The 21,738-nt window shown below is 43.4% G+C and overlaps 1 protein-coding gene across 3 annotated transcripts in view; it reads left to right on the plus strand.

The window, feature by feature from the left end:
- LOC137634795 (trypsin-1-like) overlaps positions 1 to 21,738 on the plus strand; it is a 244,077-nt gene that overhangs the window by 182,728 nt on the left and 39,611 nt on the right. For 2 of the 3 annotated variants that reach the window (XM_068367337.1, XM_068367340.1), the window contains exon 2: positions 19,537 to 19,608. In XM_068367337.1, the coding sequence (XP_068223438.1) occupies positions 19,537 to 19,608 (72 nt within the window). Of the gene's footprint in view, positions 1 to 9,256; positions 9,334 to 19,536; positions 19,609 to 21,738 lie in introns of those variants that run through there. The other variant, XM_068367339.1, reaches the window with a different exon arrangement.

A 21,738-nucleotide genomic window follows, 5' to 3' on the forward strand; every position in this document is an offset into this window, starting at 1 on the left:
CCGTTACCTTCGGTACCTTGTCTAAGCTAACCAAGGCAATCTCTTTCAATCGAACGAATCCGTTGAATGGGAATTCTAGTACCTGGGAGTAAAATCTAGGTCCCCCAGAGGGAGGACGTCTATGCCCTCCAGATTTATGGTACCACCTATATCCGAGTTCCTGAACGGCACTGACTCACCACCCTACCTTAGAGCTCGTCATAGCCCCTTGGATTTCCTTAGAATGTGTTGCTTTTAGCCGTCACAGTCTATGCAGGGTAACATGAACATTAGGATCCTTTAATGGTCCTAGGTCGGTGACGTAGGTAATTGCAAAGCTGAAGGCTCAAAACTCATCCCCACATACCTGCCCGTCCATGGGGTCGTTGTCCAACCTTAGAGAGGACACTCCGAGGAGATATGGACCTCTAGATGGAGCATTCCTTCCCAACTTCGATACCCAAGGGTGGAGAGCCTCTCTTTGCAGGCCAGAGAGAATCATCATCATCCTGATGGGAACCATGCAGGCGAACCTTCTGTAACACAAAGGGGACATAAGTCTGGATGTTCCTTGAACTTTGGTTAGCGATCCTATTCACAGGCTGGGATCAGCTGTATACTCTTAAAAAGCCATTTTAAAGACAAGTTATTTAATGTATTATCTTCTGGGGTATAGTGCGACACTTGTATTCATGAAATGTGACACTGTTGGCGCATTCGCCACTGGGTGGAAATTTATTTCTATATGAACACTATGTTGTATGGATATTTATCCATATCTAGACATAGTTAGAATTGACTATGCATAAATATAGGCATAATTAATGTATTTCTATTTGAACACTATGTTGTATGGATATTTAGCCATATTTAGACAGTTAGGATTGAATATGCATAAATATAGGCATAATTAATTTAATTCTATTTGAACACGATGTTGTATGGATATTTATCCATATTTATACATAGTTAGAATTAAATACATGCATAAATATAGGCATAATTAATTTAATTCTATTTGAACACGATGTTGTATGGATATTTATCCATATTTATACATAGTTAGAATTAAATACATGCATAAATATAGGCATAATTAATTTAATTCTATTTGAACACGATGTTGTATGGATATTTATCCATATTTATACATAGTTAGAATTAAATACATGCATAAATATAGGCATAATTAATTTAATTCTATTTGAACACGATGTTGTATGGATATTTATCCATATTTATACATAGTTAGAATTAAATACATGCATAAATATAGGCATAGTTACGTTCATAAATAATAATAATTTTTTTTTTTTTTTTTTTTTTTTTTTTTTTTTTTTTTTTTTTTTTTTTTTTTTTTTCAGGTAAAACAAAATATTGGCCACCCGTGGTCTGAGTGATCTCCGACTGTACCGGATCTCCGGTAACCATCCCCGGTACAAACAAAGGTCCGTCATAGTGACAACGTGAACCAGAGGAAATCTAATATTAACCTCAATGCTGATCGCCTGTACGATATCCGGTTAAGCCGGAGATTCGATGAAAAAGAAACCGTAATAATGAAACTGTGAAATCCTCATCGGTATCACATTGTTAACTCCGGTTCTGGACGTCTGCTTGATCACTGTTTGTATGGGAGATCCAGTAGCAAAGGCTAGTCCCCGTGAGATCGTGACCGTCACCGGTACGATAACATTAACCTCAATGAATGTTTGAGTTATCTCCAGCGTAGCCGGAGATTCGATGAAAAAAGGGGCCGGAAAGGTGTAATTGAGATCAAACATGACAAAGGTTCGTGTGCAAAAAGGTCTCAGCCGGAGTCTGAGTGCCGGATTTCACCGTTGCACTCCAAATATCTGACTAGTTCTCACCCAATGAGTATCCATTATAGCGGCGTATAACTCAAGGCGGAGCTAAACATAACTCAAGGCGGAGCTAAGGGTGTCGGTATAAATCGAACCCAATTAATGACTCATACACCAACGTTCCTACTAATAGTGTTAGCTATATTAACAGTAACCACATCAATAAAACGTGTATAACATTAAACGTACTATCATCAACTCTGATAATAAGAGGAGGCCTGAATAACTCGTGAACGTATAAAAACGGAGAACGGGAAAATCACCTCCCTTACTCGAGCTAATAAACGAGCACCCTATGTTCTCACTCTCAAGGTTACATAATATAAGCTAACATCACACAATAATATAAGGAAAGTAAAATAAAACTGATTGTTTTTATTTTATTTTTATTTTTCCTTTTTCTTTTTAATTTTTAGTCATTGTAATAACCAAAAACGAAGAATAACGACAACTTAACCAATAAATAAGGATATAGTCTAAATCGAGCCTTCCTGGGGCGAGTACAAACTAACAGACTAAATCGCAAACGTTTAAATCGCTATTCGGCCAAAACCATTGTTGGCACTATAATATCCAAATGTTTGTATATTTGTAATTTACCTAATGTCTGATAATGACATAAGGATAAATAACTTAAAGCAATCTGCCGACCTGCGAGGGTCGGGGAAGCAGTGACATGCCCTTAAAATAAATATAAACACCAGCCTTAGCTAAAGGCAAGGCAAATATAAGTGTTAAGTGTATGGGCGACCTCCGGAAAAGCCGGAGAGTAATGAGATGTCCTGAATAATGCCGTCTTAGCCAAAGGCAAGGCAAATATAAGTGTGAAGTGTATGGGCGACCTCCGGTGACGCCGGAGGATAATGAGATACTCTGAATAATTCAATTGTGGCTAATAATTCAATTGTGAAGATATAAAAGCCAAGCCGCAGCTAAGGGCTAAGGCTTAGATCATAGCAAAGCGTCTTTACAAACTCCGGTGAGGCCGGAGGGAGAAGAAAGGTCCTGAATAATTATTGTGAATAAAAACACAATTGTAATAACAATGGCTATTGTGGATATGGCCGTGGCCTGAGACCGCAGTAAGGGCCACCGGAGGGTCGTATCTAAACAATATGAAGCCCGTCCCATGTAGTAAACAATATATAAATATAACAATAGAACGAAAGTCATTGAGAATCCCTCAAGCCGGAGTAGAACTCAAGGCGGAGTGGAAAACGTTCATAAACTACTCCCGAGCCGTAACGGGGAGAGGACGAACACGGACCAAAATAACGCTAACAATTGAAAAGTCACGAAAAATAAATAACTCGTAAGTTATCATCCACCCCGAGGGGGAGAGGTGAGGGAGGGAGAACCCGTTGAACGCACAAAACGGAAAACGGGAAATCCGCTCAACCACCAGAGCAAAGAAAGAAAACGAGATAAAGGGGTAACTCGTGACTGCGAACAGAAAACAGGGACCCCAATCTCTCGCTCTCTTGGACACAAAAACAGGACTAAAAATCACACAACACTATTATAAACGTATAAAATAAAAATGTACATCCATATAACACTACGATCGAAGAATAGCATCTGCTAAAACTTTAAATAAATAGCACAGTCGAGTGACGAACGCCTCGGGCGGTTACTAAACAAAAACAAAGCTAAATCGCTATCTCGTTCGTAGGCTGGACTTACTAGCAAAAAGTACCATGAGCATAAATACACAAAAAAATAAAAATAATAACGGTTCTGTTACATCCTCGTCCCTTTAGTACTTAGGTTCCAAGAAGACAGGTTGGTAAGTCTGTACTTTATTCTGGTACATCTAATACAAGTAAACAGACCCATGCTTCTGCTGGCGTCACAGTTCGTGGATGGCGGGGAAGACAACAATAACAACTCAAAGGTTCAACATAGTAGAATGAGAGAGTAGTGTTTCTCAATACATTACACTCCTCCCCCCTTAGGTTAACACACAAAAAAATTAAATTTGTTCAATGAGTCTCCTAGGTTTCTTACTTACTCTGGTAGATTTTCTTACAATGGCACCAGTATCACAATTACTGTTCTCTGATCCTACTACTTCTACATTGGGATTACAAATCCTACTTGAGTTCTGAATAGGGTTATTTGTTTCTTCTAATCCTTGTACATTATTGGGAGAAGAAACTACAGGAACAGAAGGAATCATTGTATCTTTTAATAGTGATGATTCATCAGTTACTCTAGTATTATACATTTTTCTCTCAAATAACTGTGATAAGTGACGCTTCCAAGTCAAAATACCATTAACATCTACAGAAACTAAATAATTCCTTTCACCCAGAACTTTGATAATCTTAGCTTCTACCCATTCTGGTCCTTTACCAAAATTCCTGGCATATACTGCATCACCAACTCTGAATTTAGACTCATGAACGTAAAACTCATCTCCTTGTTTAGGCATTATTACATCTAGTGGACCCTTAAATTTCCTTCCAAATAATAATTCAGCTGGGGAGCAGCCAGTGGAAGACTGTACTGTACGTCTATAAGTATACAAAAATTTTGCCATTCTGGTTTTTACAGGCAATTTACAATCAAACTTTTTGAAATTAGTTTTGAATATTCGGACAGCCCGTTCTGCAAGCCCATTTGTACTTGGATTATATGGTGCTCCTGAACAATGTCTAACACCATTTTTCTGAAAGAAATTCTGAGTCTCCCTAGCCATAAAACAAGTTGCGTTATCAGATACAATTGTGTCAGGAATACCATAATTAGCAAAACACGACCTTAAACATTGTATGGTATCCTCTGAAGTTATATTCTTACAAGCATAGACATCAATAAATTTAGAAAAGGAATCAATAATAATCAAATATTGCATGTTGTCAATGGGCCCACAATAATCTACATGCGAGCGGGACCAAGGTCTATCAACTGACGGCCAAGATAAAGGTGAAATGGCCTTATGTTTGAGATTTGTTATACATAATGCACAGTTAGAAGTTATTTGTTCCAAATCTTGGTCCATATTAGGCCAATATACAAAAGACCTTGCTTCGGCTTTCATGGCAACAATACCCTTGTGGCCCTCATGAAGCATTTCCATAACACGCTTTCTCAACATTTCAGGAACCAAAATACGATTCCTATACAGTAATACATTATCATGCAAAGAAAGATCATTTCTCAATTTATAGAATGGTAACATACAATTTTCCATCACATTTTCCTTGGGGAACCCCCTCCTTACATAATCTCTTACTCTGCATAAAACAGTGTCTCTTTCTATACATTCTTTTACCATTGTAACATCAAAAGAATTCTTATCCAAAATATTAATCAAATTTACATATTCTCCTGGTACATGAAAATCAGTATCATCTCTACATAATGGTAGCCTACTAAGAGCATCTGCCACTGTATTATGCACTCCCTTAATGTGCTCAATTTTAAAATCAAAACCTGATAGGAATAAAGCCCACCTTTGAATACGAGCATTAGATAATTGTGGAATACTCTTACTAGGGTTAAATAGATGAGTCAAGGGTTTATGGTCCGTCCTAATAACGAACTTCCTACCCAAAAGGAAATCAGAAAACTTCTTGACTCCAAAAATAATGGATAAAGCCTCTCTATCAATTTGAGAATAATTACACTCAGCATTAGCTAATTTTCTACTTTTGAACGAAATGGTAGAAATTTTACCCTTATATTCTTGTTTAAGAACAGCTCCCACTCCTACAGGGCTAGCATCAACTTCTAAAATCATGGTAGCATTGGGGTTAAAATTATCCAAAATATCAGCTCTACCCAAGGCTTCCTTAATACTCTGGAAAGCTTCTTCATGAATTGCTGACCAATGAAACTCAACATTCTTTTGTGTCAAATTATATAAAGGACATAAAATAGAACTGAACTGAGGTACAAACCTATTGTAGTAAGTGCATAACCCCAAAAATGATTTCAAAGACTGGACAGACTGAGGGGTTGGAGCTTCCAAAATTGCCTCTATTTTCTTTGGGTCAGGTTTAATTCCCTCACAACTTAAAATGTATCCTAAATAAGGTACTTCCCTAGAACCGATAATACATTTATCTATATTCAATTTAACATTTCTCAGTTGCAAAATTGATAAAACCTTACATAAACTCCTGTCATGTTCCTCTTTGGTAGCTCCGACAATCAATATGTCATCTAAAAATACATGAACACCCTCAATATTTGCCAATAATTCAGAAATAAACCTCTGAAATATACCTGGTGCTGACGACAACCCAAAAGGCAATCGGTGGAACTTATATAATCCCAAATGAGTATTCATAATTAAATATTGTTGAGAATTTTCACTCACAGATACCTGTAAATATGCATTTTTCAAATCCAATTTTGAAATATACTGACAAGAACCTACATTTGCCAAAATGTCATCCAATCTCGGTAATGGAAAGGTATTAACACTTGTTTGGGTATTGAGATACTTAAAATCTACACAAATCCTTATTTCACCATTAGGTTTCATTACAGGAACAATAGGACTGGCCCAATCTCCTGCATGCTCGACCTTGCTCACTATATTTTTACTTTCCAGTTCCTTCAAACTATTCTCAATTTTACATTTATAATGATAAGGCACAGAACTGGCTTTAAAATACTTAGGCACAGCATTTTCTTTTAACATTAATTGACATTCATAATTTGTAATGGGTGATCCTTCCACCACCTGATACTCATTGAACATTTTTACACAATCAAGCTTAAGCCTAGATGCACTACTTGGGGTAATAAGAGGACCTTTAAATTTATCATCACTCACATTATCAACTTGTACCCACTGGTATTTCAATTTCTTCATCAAAGACCTGCCTGCTAAATTTAAATCATTATCTACAACAAAAAACTTTTGTCCCTTGACCATTTGGCCTTTAAAAGAAACATCACAATTTATTTCACCATACACCTGCATTTCCGCTTTATCATAATTAGCTAAGCGTTTCCTTGTTGGTAATGGTGTTAAATTCAATTTATTAGCATCATGCCGTGAAATAGTGGATGCACCACTGCCAGTGTCTAATTCAAATTCTAGGGGAAACCCATTTAACCTTAAAATTTCTCTATATGGTTCCTCATAATCATCGACAAAGTCAATAGAATTCACATCAAAATCAAAAAGTTTCAATAAATCATAAGAATCATGAAAATTTTCATTAACAGGAATATGCTTACTAGTAGACTCGTCTACATCATGCACTGTATTAACATTCCTAGATTTATTTCTAACCTTTTTATTGGAACACACTGTACTCACATGGCCTTCCTTGCCACAGTAATAACATTTAGCATTCTTAAATTTACAATTATTAGCTAAATGGTTATCACGCCCACAATGAATGCATTTACCTTGAGCTTTACCATAATCACTTTTACCTCTCCCCTTAGAGTCTGCACTAGAATTAGGCCTAGGCCTAGTTACTTTATGCCTAACCTTGTTAACGGTACCTGATGGCCTATTATCTGTAAAAGAACTTGAAGTAGGACTACACTCGGTAACATAGGCAGTTTCTAAATTGGTAACCTTGGCAAGTAAATCACGAGAGGAGATGGATTTAAACTCAAAAGGATCAGCTAATAAAACCTTAAAATATACTTCATTATCAATACCAACCAATAACTGTTCCTTCAACCTTCGGTCAAACTCATTATTAAATTCACACTGTTGAGCTAATAATTTAAGTTCTGCATAATATTCCTTCACTGACTCACTACTTTTCTTCTTCCTCTGTAGGAAATCACATAATGCTCTATGATAACTTGGTTTCGTTATGAAATGAGACTTAAGTTGATTTACTAGGTCATCAAAAGGAACTGCAGACGGCAATTTCGGTGCTGTTAACTTACAGATCGTGGAAAAAGTCTCTACTCCCACTGAAGAAAGCAACAAAGCCCTTTTTGCTGTCGCCTCGGTTACTTCGTTTACTTCACAATTCATGGAAAATAGATCCAACCAACAATTTAGTTCCAACTTATCTGGATTGAATTCGGGAATTGCCGGTCTCCTTGTAGCTGCCATCCTTCCTGACTGGGTATGGAACTTCGGTAAATCGGTAGTCCCCAACAATTACAGCTGAACTCAGGCTACTCACTGGAGTCTGGACGTTGGCCAGGCCTAAACTGGGTGTGCTAGGCTAGATACGGCCGGCTGTCGTTGGTACACTAACTCTACTTCCATATGACATACCTCTTTGTACACTGGGTTCTTCCTCGTCGCCACTGTTACATCCTCGTCCCTTTAGTACTTAGGTTCCAAGAAGACAGGTTGGTAAGTCTGTACTTTATTCTGGTACATCTAATACAAGTAAACAGACCCATGCTTCTGCTGGCGTCACAGTTCGTGGATGGCGGGGAAGACAACAATAACAACTCAAAGGTTCAACATAGTAGAATGAGAGAGTAGTGTTTCTCAATACATTACAGGTTCTAAAGGCATAAGGCCAGGGACTTAACCAAGAACCTAAGTGACAGAGTACTAAACGGGCAGATAAAGATGAATTCCCAAACAAGTGAACAAACAATGGCCGCCATGAAGGCCAGACGGGAATAATAAAACAGACTATACTGGATATAAAACAAAAGCCCGGTACAATAAAATACTGTCAAAACAAACTATGGTACTTAACATTGGAATGTGTGAAGATGGAGCTTCGGACATGACAAAATAAATCCATGACTGTTAAAAACGATCGAGAGCACCACAAATTACACACTATTCTATCAGTCCAAAAAGAAGGATGATGTTCAGATGGCGCTCGCGTCGTGGCGTGGGTGGTGTGGCGCTGGTGGTTGGCAAGGGCCTTTGTATCGGCCCATCCCTTTGACGAAGGAATTAACTAAATGGAAGACAACCTGTGAATAGTGGATTTCACGCGCCTTTGCTTTATACACGACACCCTAAAGGTGCTCGCGCGAGGGTTGTAACCTCAGCATTCCATGCTTTTATCTTTCTCTGGTATAATTGGAAGGTTTTATCAGAAAAGGTATATAAGAAGGACTCTTTTCACCCGGCGCCACAGATCGACCCAGAAAAGTAATCATGAGTATGAGTAGGACAGTTTTTACTAGTATATTTAGGCCTTTGTTCTTAAAATCTTATATTTATCATTTTTTAAAGAAAGCATTCAGTAATAGATCTGAGTTAAAGATAAGTTTGTGTAGTTCATTAAAGTAAAATTGGTCCTTAACATTTAATTTATATTAATCGAGTATTGTTTTGTATGCATCACACACTAAACATGATTACTTCAAAATTTGGGTATATATTTTAGCAGTGTATCTCAGACACTTGAGACAAGTGGTTAATCACCATAGATAACTCCTGGGAATTTGATGACCTCATCAGGTGACAATTTTCTCAGGACTTAAGAAATAAAAAGGGTGGTTACCTCTCAAACAACAGTATTCTTGGTTATATCTGATAGTTTGACTCGGGGCAGAATGACAACCTCGGTACTCTTCTTATGTAAGTAGCCTTTAAGTTTCCTTTGTTGTCATATTAAGTTTTCATATAAAGCTACAGATCTTCATAGTTCAATTGATTTTATCTTAAAGGATGGGACTTATCTAGAAAATGTGGTTTTGGCAAATTGCTATCAACCCTATTTAATTTTTTTTCACCACTGGCTTTTTAAATTGTCTTACAGTTACAAGTTCAGAATCTAATCTGAAGGTTCTATAAAATACACATTCCTACAAAGATACAGGACAGTACAGACAGTCCTCAGCTTACAAACATTCTCAGAGATACAAACAAATGTAACTGTAATCATAAATCTCGGATATTGTATCAGAAGTTCGTAATGAAAACAATATCATATAAATTAATGCAGTCAGCAAGACAATATTTGCAATATGAAACGGGACTATTTGTTGACTTTTGCAGCTGAAAATCTTAGGCATGTGAGTTAAGGGAAACATACCCTAGGCCAAAATTAGACTTGCAAACAGCTTCTTGGAACCTTTTATGTTTGTATGTTGAGGAATTTCTGTATACTGAAATGTTGTACAAATTATCTACAAAGTTCACTAATAAATGTTTCTGTATGTTGTACTTAAAAATGTCACATTTAAAATTTTAGTTCCCTAACTTGGGTTGTTACTTTCGGTACTGCCAATGAAACCTTAAAAAAGAAATGGTTTCAGGAAGACCAATCAACATAATTCAAGAACATGATTTTTACTGTATGTAAATTGAAATTTTTCCTTCTAAGTGTCTTTCCATTCAATACAGTATTTACTTTAATTGGCATAAATCTTTCAAGTTTTGACTAAATTAAGGAGAGTTTTGAAATATTATCTTGACCGCCTTTGCAGATTTTTCTTTTAAATACAGTTGAATTATTGTATAGACCAGACCACTAGTTTTATTCTTATGTATATTCCCCCTAGAGTTGCAAGATTAATCCTTGTTTGTTCCGTAACCGAAATACAAACCACGCTATTTACAAAGGGTATTACTTTTAGCGTAGCTGAAATGGCGAGCCATTAGAATTTAACGAGGGTGTATTACCCCCGCGCTAGTTAGCGGGGGGGTAGGGGAGTGGTAGCTAGCTACCCCTCCTCCCCCTCACACACAGGTGAATACTCACTTTCACTTTTGGCTCGGACTGTGACAGACGTCTCTGTCTTGGTCCTCGCTTGGCAGCCATTGTCTGTTTTGTCTTTACTTAATCGCTTACTTTTCTTTTACTCAATATATATGTAAACATGTTTTCATGTTTGTATATATATTTGAGTATAGAAATAAGTAAGTTTCCTTTTCAGATGTGTGTGTGTAGTGTACGATATCTACGTGGAGGCCTCGGCAGTTAGGCCACCACGGCCTAATTTTATGGGTTGCGATCGAGTTTGACTTCGGTCTTTCTCTCTCTCTCTCTCTTGAGGTCGTTCACCCTTTTACTATGTTTTACTACGCCCTTGTAGCTTCCTTCCCGTGTGGGTGGGGTTGCTACGCCGTACATTTTGTCTCAATTAGTTTATGAATCTAATTGTAGTTGTTAATTTTTCAGCTTGTAGAACGATTCCTTTCGGGGTTTTCGTTTTTTCTTTAGTGTTCATTCATTTTTAAATTACTTAATTACATAGTTACATAATTATAATTGTTATAATTCTGTTTTGGTTACAGCTCTCCTTCCGCGAGTGTAAGTGGTTGTGAGGGCACGTGCCTGTTGTGTAATTCTTGTTCCTTTTCCTCGGGATTCCTCTTCGGAGCCTTCCCGGGGGAATGAATGTGTACTAATATTATTTGTTTTATTTTTTTACAGTTACCGATCTAGTTCGTTTCTGTAATATAGCAACGGTGTGAGCTGTCTGGTTGAGTCCTGGGGATTCGGCTGTTGCTGCCTCCCCCCTTGTATTGTCGTCAGGGGCGTGTCTCCTTCTACTGGTAGTACTCCCGTGTCGACGGACAGCTCTCCAGTTCATTTTAGAACAGTCAGGAGGCTTGCCTCCTTGGGCGGATAACTTTCCTTCCGAGGGAAGTTTTTTCCTGTCCAGGCTTGAGCTTTTCCTCTTTTGGGGGGTTCTTCTCTTGCCTTTTTTTCGTGCGACTATGCTCTTGGTGCTGAGCGGTCGCACCTGCAGTTTCGCTCAAGGGGCTGGGCAACTGCAGGAGCTCCTCTTCGGAGGATTGCCCCTCTTAGGTCACTGGCTGACCAGTCTCTTCCACGAAGTGTTTCTCTTTCGTTCGCGAGAGAGTACACTCATAGAGACTCCTCTTCGGAGGTTTCTTCTGTTGCTGTTGCTGTTGGCCTCCCTCGCCGTAAGGCCCTCCGTCCGCCTCGTCGTAAGGGCCTCTCATCTCCCTATAAGGGTGCTTGAGGCGCCTTTTTGAATCTCCGTTTGCAGCCTACAACTTCTTTTTCTCGATCTTCCGTCTTGGTGCAGATGGACAGCAGTCTAATCTCGTCTTCCGACGGGCAACGGTCTTCCCGACGGACAACGGTCTTCCCGACGGACAGCGGTCTTCCGACGGACATCAGTCTCCCGGCGGACAACGATCCCTTCGGGGCTAAGGGTTGCCCCCACGGGGGTTCTTCCCTTGCGTGTCAGGGTTTCCCTGCGCGCCCTTCTGTTCGTCAGCGCTCTCCTGTTCGTCAGCGCTTTCAAGATGATCTTCCCTGTGGTTCCTGTTACGTGCCCTGTGCGCCCACGTTCGCCCTCGCGATCTAGAACTTCGGTTCAGGTCGGGGTCAAGGACTCTTCTTCTTTGCGCAGGCTTCCACGCGTAGCCTTCTGCTCGTCAGCGATCATCAGCTCGTCAGCGATCATCAGCTCGTCAGCGATCATCAGCTCGCCAGCGATCGTCAGCTCGTCAGCGATCATCAGCTCGCCAGCGATCGTCAGCTCGTCAGCGATCATCAGCTCGCCAGCGATCGTCAGCTCGTCAGCGATCATCAGCTCGCCAGCGATCTCCAGATCGCCCACGTGTGTTACAGCTGGCACGCCAACGTTCTCCAACACTTCTGAAGGAACATGGTTCGCCAGCTACTAGCTCAACTGCGGACGCTGACCGCCATCGCGCGACCCTCAACTGCAGATGCTGACCGCCATCGCGCGACCCTCAACTGCAGATGCTGACCGCCATCGCGCGACCCTCAACTGCAGATGCTGACCGCCATCGCGCGACCCTCAACTGCAGATGCTGACCGCCATCGCGCGACCCTCAACTGCAGATGCTGACCGCCATCGCGCGACCCTCAACTGCAGATGCTGACCGCCATCGCGCGACCCTCAACTGCAGATGCTGACCGCCATCGCGCGACCCTCAACTGCAGATGCTGACCGCCATCGCGCGACCCTCAACTGCAGATGCTGACCGCCATCGCGCGACCCTCAACTGCAGATGCTGACCGCCATCGCGCGACCCTCAACTGCAGATGCTGCTCGCCATCGCACAACCCTGAACGATTGCCCGCTTACGCATGCTGCTCCTCATCGCACCACCCTGAACGATCGCCCTCCTGCAGATGCTGATCACCATCGCACCCTTTCACGCGATCATTCACCTGCGCATGCTGCTCGCCATCGCACAACCCTGAACGATTGCCCGCTTACGCATGCTGCTCCTCATCGCACAACCCTGAACGATCGCCCTCCTGCAGATGCTGATCACCATCGCACCCTTTCACGCGATCATTCACCTGCGCATGCTGCTCGCCATCGCACAACCCTGCACGATAGCCCGCTTACGCATGCTGCTCCTCATCGCACAACCCTGAACGCTCGCCCTCTTGCGGATGCTGATCACCATCGCACCCTATCACGCGATCATTCACCTACACATGCTGCTCGCCATCGCTTACCGCCAGCGATCTTCTTCACCTACGCGGCAGCACGATCCCTCGCCGTCACGCCCATTCCCCTGCGCGCCCGCGCGATCGCTCGCCTGCGCGCCCGCGCGATCGCTCGCCTGCGCGCCCGCGCGATCGCTCGCCGGCGCGCCCGCGCGATCGCTCGCCTGCGCGCCCGCGCGATCGCTCGCCTGCGCGCCCTCGCGACCGCTCGCCTGCGCGCCCGCGCGACCACTCGCCTGTGCGCCCGCGCGACCATTCGCCTTTGCGCGACCGTTCGCCCTCGCGCGACCATAGTTCGCGGCGAATTCCACAGCCGGTGGTAGCAGCAGGGACGCGTGCTCCTAGGCGGCACTCGGGATCACCTCCATCCAAGCACAGGTTGGTAGTGCAGGACGAAGACAGGTCAGTACAGCATTCTTCCCACCTTCTTTTCAGGCAGGAACCGTCGTGTCCTCTCCAAAGGATCGCCCGATCCCTTTCACCTTAGCGAGGATTTCGGACTCTGTGTCCTTGGAGCAGCAGACATGGTTTGATCCGCTGGCACGGGCGTTAATGAGGGTTATGAAACCAGCACTCACCGGCCAGGGTAACAAACCAGCGGCTGTCTCTCCTACGCTGAAGAGAAAGAGAGGAGTGGACTTCGTGGTGACTTCCCCCAGGGCGAAGTTGGTTCCCAAGAGGTCGGTCTCGAGGGTCCCCTCTCCTGCACGAGTACTCTCTCCTTCTCCCGCCCTGGAAGGATTTTTGGCGGGGGGGCTTTCCGTTGAAGATTTCTCCATCGGACAAGGGGTGACTGCTTACCTCTTCCTCTGGGAGCTTACCAGGTTCTTTCCCTCCTCGGTTACGGCCCGAGGTTTGGTTCAAGGAAGCTACAGGAAGATCAAGGGTACTTTCCTCCTCTCGAGCTCAGGCACCTTGGCCTTTCGTCGTTAAGTATCTACTTGCGGACAAGCTCGATGTTTTACCATCTGGACGCACTGACTGAAGGCTTCCTTCGGGTGTCTCATCTGTGGAGGTCAACGACCTCAGACACCCTTCCATCCTTGAGAAGAGTTTTGTCTTTGCCCAAGGACAGAGACTTAAACATCTGCTGTGCGGAGTAAATCGACTTCCGGTTTCACTCCTCCAAGGCGCTTTCTTCCAGACTCTGCAGGGCTCCAGCTCCCTTTTCTTTCAACCACGTCGGCCTAAGTTATCGGCTACGACAACTGGGACAAGGTGTCCAATTGCAGTTTCCTCCTGTCAGGAACAGATGGCACGGGAGACTCCCCCGGGGGGGCATAGTCCTAAAAGGAGTTCACGAACTCTAGGATTGCAGGTTTTTTCGCTGGGAGGATGCTTAAGGTTACTCATCCGAATGACAGCTTCCCGATGCCCATTCCCGCACAATCTCTGTGAGTAGCCAAGGATATCGCGCCTGCCGTCTCTGTCAGCGAATTCAGTGTCTCTGAACCTCTATGCCATAGCATCAGCAGAGTTGCCCGGTTGGGCAGAATGATCCATACCTTAGGCGAAGGTCTTCCTTAGGATCATCGACGGCTTCACCCCCGGCCCCCTCAGTCGATCCTTTCTTGTAAGGAAGGATCTGAGAGGGGATGTCCATAGTCGACCTCTCAGCCCTGATCAAGTTTGTCGAACAAACTTCGGCCAGCGTAGACCAGCAGAATCGATCAGACTGGTAACGAGGCGACAGGACTCCTTTAACCCTGGATCGGAAGGACGGGTACTTTCAGTTTCCATTCCATCCATCTTCCAGGGTGCTCGTCGAATTCAGCCTAAACTGCAAGTATTCCTGCTTATGATGCAGTGTGGCTATCCCGCCGTGGCATAGCAGGTTTGTTTCCCCAGAGAACTCTCCCTGCCTTCCTCTTGGCCGCTCAGGTGCAGACTTCCGCCTCCTCTGCTGTTTGGAGGGCTGGTCAACTCCGGTAGGCTCGGGTTTCGACCTTCTTCAGCGCCGGGAAAAGCTTCCGAATGCTGACCATGAGTGTGGGCTCATGGTATTTTGCTTGGAGCCTTCTCTTCCTCTGCCTCAACATCTGGAGTATCTGGCCATGATATTGAGTCAAGCGCCTTACCACGTTGGAAACCCCGCTTCTCGTCCGTCCAGCGAGGTTAAGCAACGTCGGCACTTGGATGGGTGACCACCTGGGGACGCCAGATTCTGTTACCACATCCTCCGAGCCTTCCTTTCGGTTGACTGTGGCAAGACTGAGGAGAGTCGCAGTACCTGTTCTCAGTCAAGCAGAGTTTTCAGCCCTACCTTGGAACGTTTCCTAGTTCTTCTTTCCTCATTGACCCGTTTATAGTCCGAACGGTCGCCTCAGGATAAGTTCCATGTGGGGCGATCCAAGTTCCGGTGGCTTCAGGCAATGTTTAACCGGACTCCCTGGCCCTATGGGACCAGCGGAACTATTAAACCTGCAATGGGTGTTGACCTATGGAGCCTCTTGATGGTAGTGGATATTCTCGTCCTTTCCCCACATTCTTGATGCGGTTCTCGGACTCGTCAAAGGAAAGGGGGGGGGGCATGTTCCGGTCCAGGCCTATGGTCAAGACCTGAAGGATACCTCTCCATCATTCAGGCAGGCTTAAGGGCCTTAGTCTGGCCCCTCTTCAGTCCTACCGCTCCTGCCAAGTCGCCCCGTTGCGTGTCGACTTCATGCTAACCAGCAGGGGACGCATTTTCACACCTTCACATCTTGCAGTAGAGATACCGGGATGATTGAGATTCTCTCAATTCCACCATCGGCTCTCTCATTCCAGGCAGGGGAATGTTTCTCTCAGACTATCCAAGCAGAGCCTCATAGAGAGAGTGTACCTAGGGGTCTTTGACCTTGGGTAACCAGCAAGTGCTGATCTGGGGGACCTGATCGCGACAGCTTGGAACCTCAAGCTTCCGCTAGTTTTCCCCCCAGTCTCAGACCCCGAGACTCTGGCAAGATGCATTCCGGTGATGGTGGGACAACTTCGACGCCTGCGTCTTCCCTCCTTTTTGTCTGCGGACAATGGGTCTCAACAAAACCAGGTTGTCTGTCAACCTTTCAATGGGAGAGCTCCACTGGGACTATGCGCAGAACGGTTTCTGGACCCTCTGCTTCCCCTGACGGAACTCCCGGGAGAGCTTCTCCCACGGCGCAGGCTACTCAAGCAACCACACTGCGACATCTCTCCCGAACCGGGGCGTCGCTTCGGCTTCATGCCTGGAGACACTACGCTTCCTCCTCTAGAAGAGACAACCCGCTACAGTCGCGGTACGGAGGTCGCGTCATCTGCGATAGTCATCCACAGGGGTCTCCCAGGCAAAGTGAAGAGTCTAAGGTGGTTGGTGCCGTGGGAGATATACCTCTTCCCGTGAGGCCTCTTCTCCAGCAATAACGGTCTTATTGCCTTTCGGCGGGAGGAAACTCCTTTCCGCTCTTGGCAATGAAGCCTGTCGCTCAGCCTTTCCCTGACCTTCAGGCTTAAAGGAATAACTTTTTCCTGCCCGCTGGATCTATTCTCGCTCATGCGAAGCTACGATCGTCCCTGCCCTAGTCGGAGGAAGACCTCCAACTTGGAGCATGGCTCGGACTTTTAGTCCTTTAAGAGATCTTCTCAAGACCCTTTTACGACAGGCCTCGGATTGTATTCCGCCTTGGGTCTTCTGCTCACTCTGGCCACGGCCAGTGTGTAAGCAATCTTCTTGGTCTCTTACTACTCCCCCCCTTTCTAAGGAAGAGGGGAAGGCAACATTCAGGCTCGCTCCTGAGTTGTTGGCTAGACTCAGAATCTGAGGGTCCCGACCCTTCGGTCCGATTCATTCAAGATTTTGAGTCTCCATTCTGTGTCTGATGTCCCAAGACCTTCTCTTTCTTGCCAGTACAGGAATCGAGAGGTTAGCGCTGGGAACAGCTGCAGTTTGGCCTCAGTTGCAGCCGATTTGGGAACACAAGGAGGACATGGGGGGAGAGTCACCAGTATACCTCTTCAGCCCGGACTCAAGGACATTCATCTCGACCTGTCTTCAGACCCTCCCCCGTCACGTCGCCCTACAGCACGATGTTGGATACATCGCAACGTCCCTCGCCTTCGAGTAATACTACTCTGTGACGCAGGTGCTACAAGCTGGAGTCTGGAAGCGTCTGATGACCTTCGCAGCCCGCTTCCTGCAGGGCGTGACCCACAGGAGTCTCGATACGTTTTCTATCGCTCTGTGGTGGCTACACAACAGCTGGTCTAACCTCAGGCTCCTTTTTGGACAGGTAGCAGAAGGTTGAGGGCATTGTTATCAGGTTTTAGTCTGCATGAACGAAAGAAGTATGTCTGGCCCTTACTTCTTTCTTCATCATCCCCTCTACGGGGAAGCAGCATCCTGGTCTCTGCATAGCTGACCTCGAACCTCTGCAGGTAAACCATGCTTCCTTGTGTTCCGAGTATTGAGTCAATACTGTCGCGTCCCCCATACCCTGACGAGGTGGTATTGGGAACGTCCTAACCCAGAGTTCCTTCTGGAACTCCAGGTCAACTGCCTAAGACGGGTCACACTTCTTCCTTCACACACAAGCTTACGTAGGCCACATGGTTCCTTGCGGTGCAAGGAACTTGTGAGGTGCAGGGACTCCTTTTCTCGAGTGCGACTCACTCGGATTCTGAGTCCCCGGGTAAAGCCAAAGCCAGTATGGCTGGGGACTTTCCACCCTTCCTAAGGGATAAGTCACCCTTTGTAAATAGCGTGGTTTGTATTTCGGTTACGGAACAAATGACAAATTCGAAGATAATTTGTATTTTTCCTAACCATACAAACCTTAGCTATTTACACATATTTGCCCGCCAGCCCTGTCCCCCAAGACAAGTCCTACCTCTAAGTGAAAGTGAGTATTCACCTGTGTGTGAGGGGGAGGAGGGGTAGCTAGCTACCACTCCCCTACCCCCCCGCTAACTAGCGCGGGGGTAATACACCCTCGTTAAATTCTAATGGCTCGCCATTTCAGCTACGCTAAAAGTAATACCCTTTGTAAATAGCTAAGGTTTGTATGGTTAGGAAAAATACAAATTATCTTCGAATTTGTCATATTCTAAATAGATACCTCGCATAAAACTCGCTTTCTACAAAGAAATTAGACCCTGTGTTGTAAATTTGTAAATTGAATACGGCACCTCAAGATCGCGTAGGCCTGGAACTATGCTAGTCGATTTTCTGCTGTTTGGGGCGAGATCTGATGATTTGCCCTAAAAGATTGCCCATTCACTTTCAAGAAGCCTAAGTTGACAAGCATGCAGACCGTTCACCTGTACTCCGGGCTTACCCTTGTGGATATCTTCCCCCTAAGCATTCTGTACATGCAGAGAAGAGGATGGAGCAGCTCAAGTTTCCCATTAACCTGTTTTAGCTGTAAATGAGGGGATTTTGAGGGCGAGCCCATGAAAATTATCTTTGACCTGAAGATGCGAGCATAACAGTAACTTACCATATTAGTTAAAAGGTGTTAGTGGTACCTTTCTCCCATTAGGTTACAGTATATGCTTTTTTTTTAGATCACTGGCTGGCTTTAAACATTCAGACATCTGTGCATGTGGAACTGATTGATTTACTGGTTTGTTGAGAGTAAGGAGCCTTTTTGAAGATGTTTAAGTATATTAAGATATATCCCTCAGAGTTAGTTTGTAATTATTACCTACTCTAGATATGTCCTTGAAGGATGTAAGTTAAATAAAGGTGATGCTGATATAGAAATGTGAGCTCCTTTTTTTAACATATCAAAGAGTAAAGATCCTCATTCTTAATTAAGCCTGTAGGCAGAGTTTAGAGTAAATTAACAACATATACTCCGCTACTCCATTTCCCGCTCTTTGCTAAATTGTCTATAATTTAATTAACTGTCCACCACCTCAGTGGGGTGTACATTTTGGGACCAAAAGTAGCATCTGAGCATTGTAGTGATGCTGGTACTGACAAATCCAGTACTTAAAATTAATTATCTGGACATAGAATCTGTGTCTGGTTTATTCAAACTACGATATCCGTAGCATTTTTTCTGATGTGCTGAGTCATGGCACTCGTATCCCCCATGGAAGATTTACAATGTCTGTTGTCTGGAGGCTTTCCCCAGAGTTAATTTCCCACCCTTCAAATTTTCCACAGTGACATACAGTAATTGTATGTGTGGTAGTATTATCATACAGATTTACAGTAGGTGATAAGCAGTGTATGAAAGATTACAATAACACATGTAAAAGGGGTTGGGCTATTATTTTTACTGCTAGTACTATATTATTAAGGATTTATTGAGCATTTCTGCTTATGGTGTGCACATGACTTGTGTCATCTAATACCATTTATGCATGAACTACTGTATTAGGTTTTAAAGTTATGTCTATATTTTCTCCAGGTCTCTTGGCGATTTTACCTATTAGTTCAGCTAAAACCGTCAATATAGCTGGAGGACAGGATGCTGTAAAAGGTATGTAGATAATGATTCAAATGTTAATACATAGTATTTTCTTAAAGTACAGTAAGTGATGGCTGGAAAACACTCATTCTAAATTAAGCTATTGTACAGTGCTAGAAATATAAACATACTGTAATCCCTTTAGTTATTCTTAACCCTTTCACCCCAAAAGGACGTACTGGTACGTTTCACGAAACCCATCCCTTTACCCCCATGGACGTACCGGTACGTCCTTGCAAAAAATTGCTATTTATATATTTTTTTTTTTTTTGCATATTTTTGATAATTTTTTTCAGAAACTTCAGGCATTTTCCAAGAGAATGAGACCAACCTGACCTCTCTATGACAAAAATTAAGGCTGTTAGAGCAATTTAAATAAATTATATTGCAAATTGAAAAAAAATAACCCCTGGGGGTAAAGGGTTGGAAAGTTCCAAATAGCCTGGGGGTAAAAAGGTTAATAGACCTAAAGGTCTTGTGAATACAGTCAAAGTGTAGGTATATAAGGAAACTATGCTACTGGGCTAGCCTAGGCTATACTTAGTGCAGGAAGAAAGGCCCAATAGGGGAGGGCAACTGGTTTTGAATAGATTCCCCTCACTCACACCACATCACATAACACAGGCCTGTCTCTCTTGCTCTCTCTTTGCCTTTTCATCCAAAAACTACCTGTTCATGTTGTAGATAACAGCCTCAGCTTGGCTATGAAGGTAGCCATATGGCGAGCTTGAAGTAAGGGAACAGTCCATCGCAAGTGTGTGTTAGTATCAGTGTGTGTAGCACCAATGTCTGCCATAGCGTGGGAGGACCCCTGCTCATATGACATGTATAGGATGGGAAGGAAACTTTTATATGGAAAACAAACCTTGAATTTTACCTCAGTGGTGCTGTAAAACAAAAGTTAAAATAGTTTTGGATACAATTTCAGAAATACACTCATTTATATACAGTACATTATATATGTAATATAGTGTGTGTGTGTTACAAGAAATTACAAGGATTTTGGATGTCTCAAAGACTTTTTATTCCATCCTTGGAGACTGGTAGAACGATTTACTTCAAGCACTTAAGATTTCTTATGATCTTGTCTAACTTATTCTTGAACTTGTTTACTGTGTTACTGTTTACTACATCCATTGGAAGTGTAATCCAAGTATTTGCTATTTTGTATGTAAAAAATTGCCACATTGAGTGGCGCTGTATCTTTTCAATTCCATTTTGTATTTGTTACCTCTGGACTGATTTTTGCTAAGCGTGAATAGATTGTTGTAATCAACATGTTATTCCTTTAAGAATTTTGAATGCCTCTATTAACTGTCCCCTTAGTCGTCGAGTTTGTAGATCAAATAAGTTCAACTGTTCCATCTTTCGTCTGTATCCAAATTGCCTTAGTGTTGGAACTAGTTTGGTGGCCCTAGCTTGTACTGCTTCCTATCTGAATACTTTTGAGTGAGCGATTTGTCACATCTTCTTGTCAAGCGGTTCGAACTTCGAAGAGGTGGAGCCGGCCATAAATGCATAAGGCTTGTGGAAAATGAGGCCCCGCCCACAAAAGTCAGGTGAAAACAGACTTTTTTTCAATATTAAACTTACCCGATAATCATGTAGCTGTCAACTCCGTTGCCCGACAGAATTCTATGGAGGGATACGCCAGCTATCACAATACTAGAAGGGGGTGTACTTACCAGCGCCACCTGTGGCCAGGTACTCAATCATTTGTTGTTGACACCTCCTCAATTATTCCTCTGTCGTGCTTCCGGCTAGACGTTCTGGGATACGCTTATGGTCTTCGAGTTTATTCATGGATATTTGGTGAAGTATTCTCTTAGATTAACGGCTGTCGCTTTACTGGAATCCTTTTTATATTAGCTAGATAGCTTTTATATAATACTGGTTAACGGTTAATGAATTTTTGCTTGTTTTTGGATCACCCTTTGGCTAACTCTTTGAAACAAGATGTCTGACGTTTCGCAAGCCCCCTCCCATAGACGATGTAGGTCTTGCAATAGGCGTATTCCGAAGGCCTCGGTAGATCCTCACACCGCTTGTTCTGACTGTAGGGACAGGCCCTGTCTATTAGAAAATCGATGTGAGGAGTGCACCGGACTTTCGGAATTGGAATTTGTCCGTCTTTTAAAATAT

The sequence above is a fragment of the Palaemon carinicauda genome, chromosome 45 (assembly GCF_036898095.1).
Source record: "Palaemon carinicauda isolate YSFRI2023 chromosome 45, ASM3689809v2, whole genome shotgun sequence".
Taxonomy (NCBI): Eukaryota; Metazoa; Arthropoda; class Malacostraca; order Decapoda; family Palaemonidae; genus Palaemon; species Palaemon carinicauda.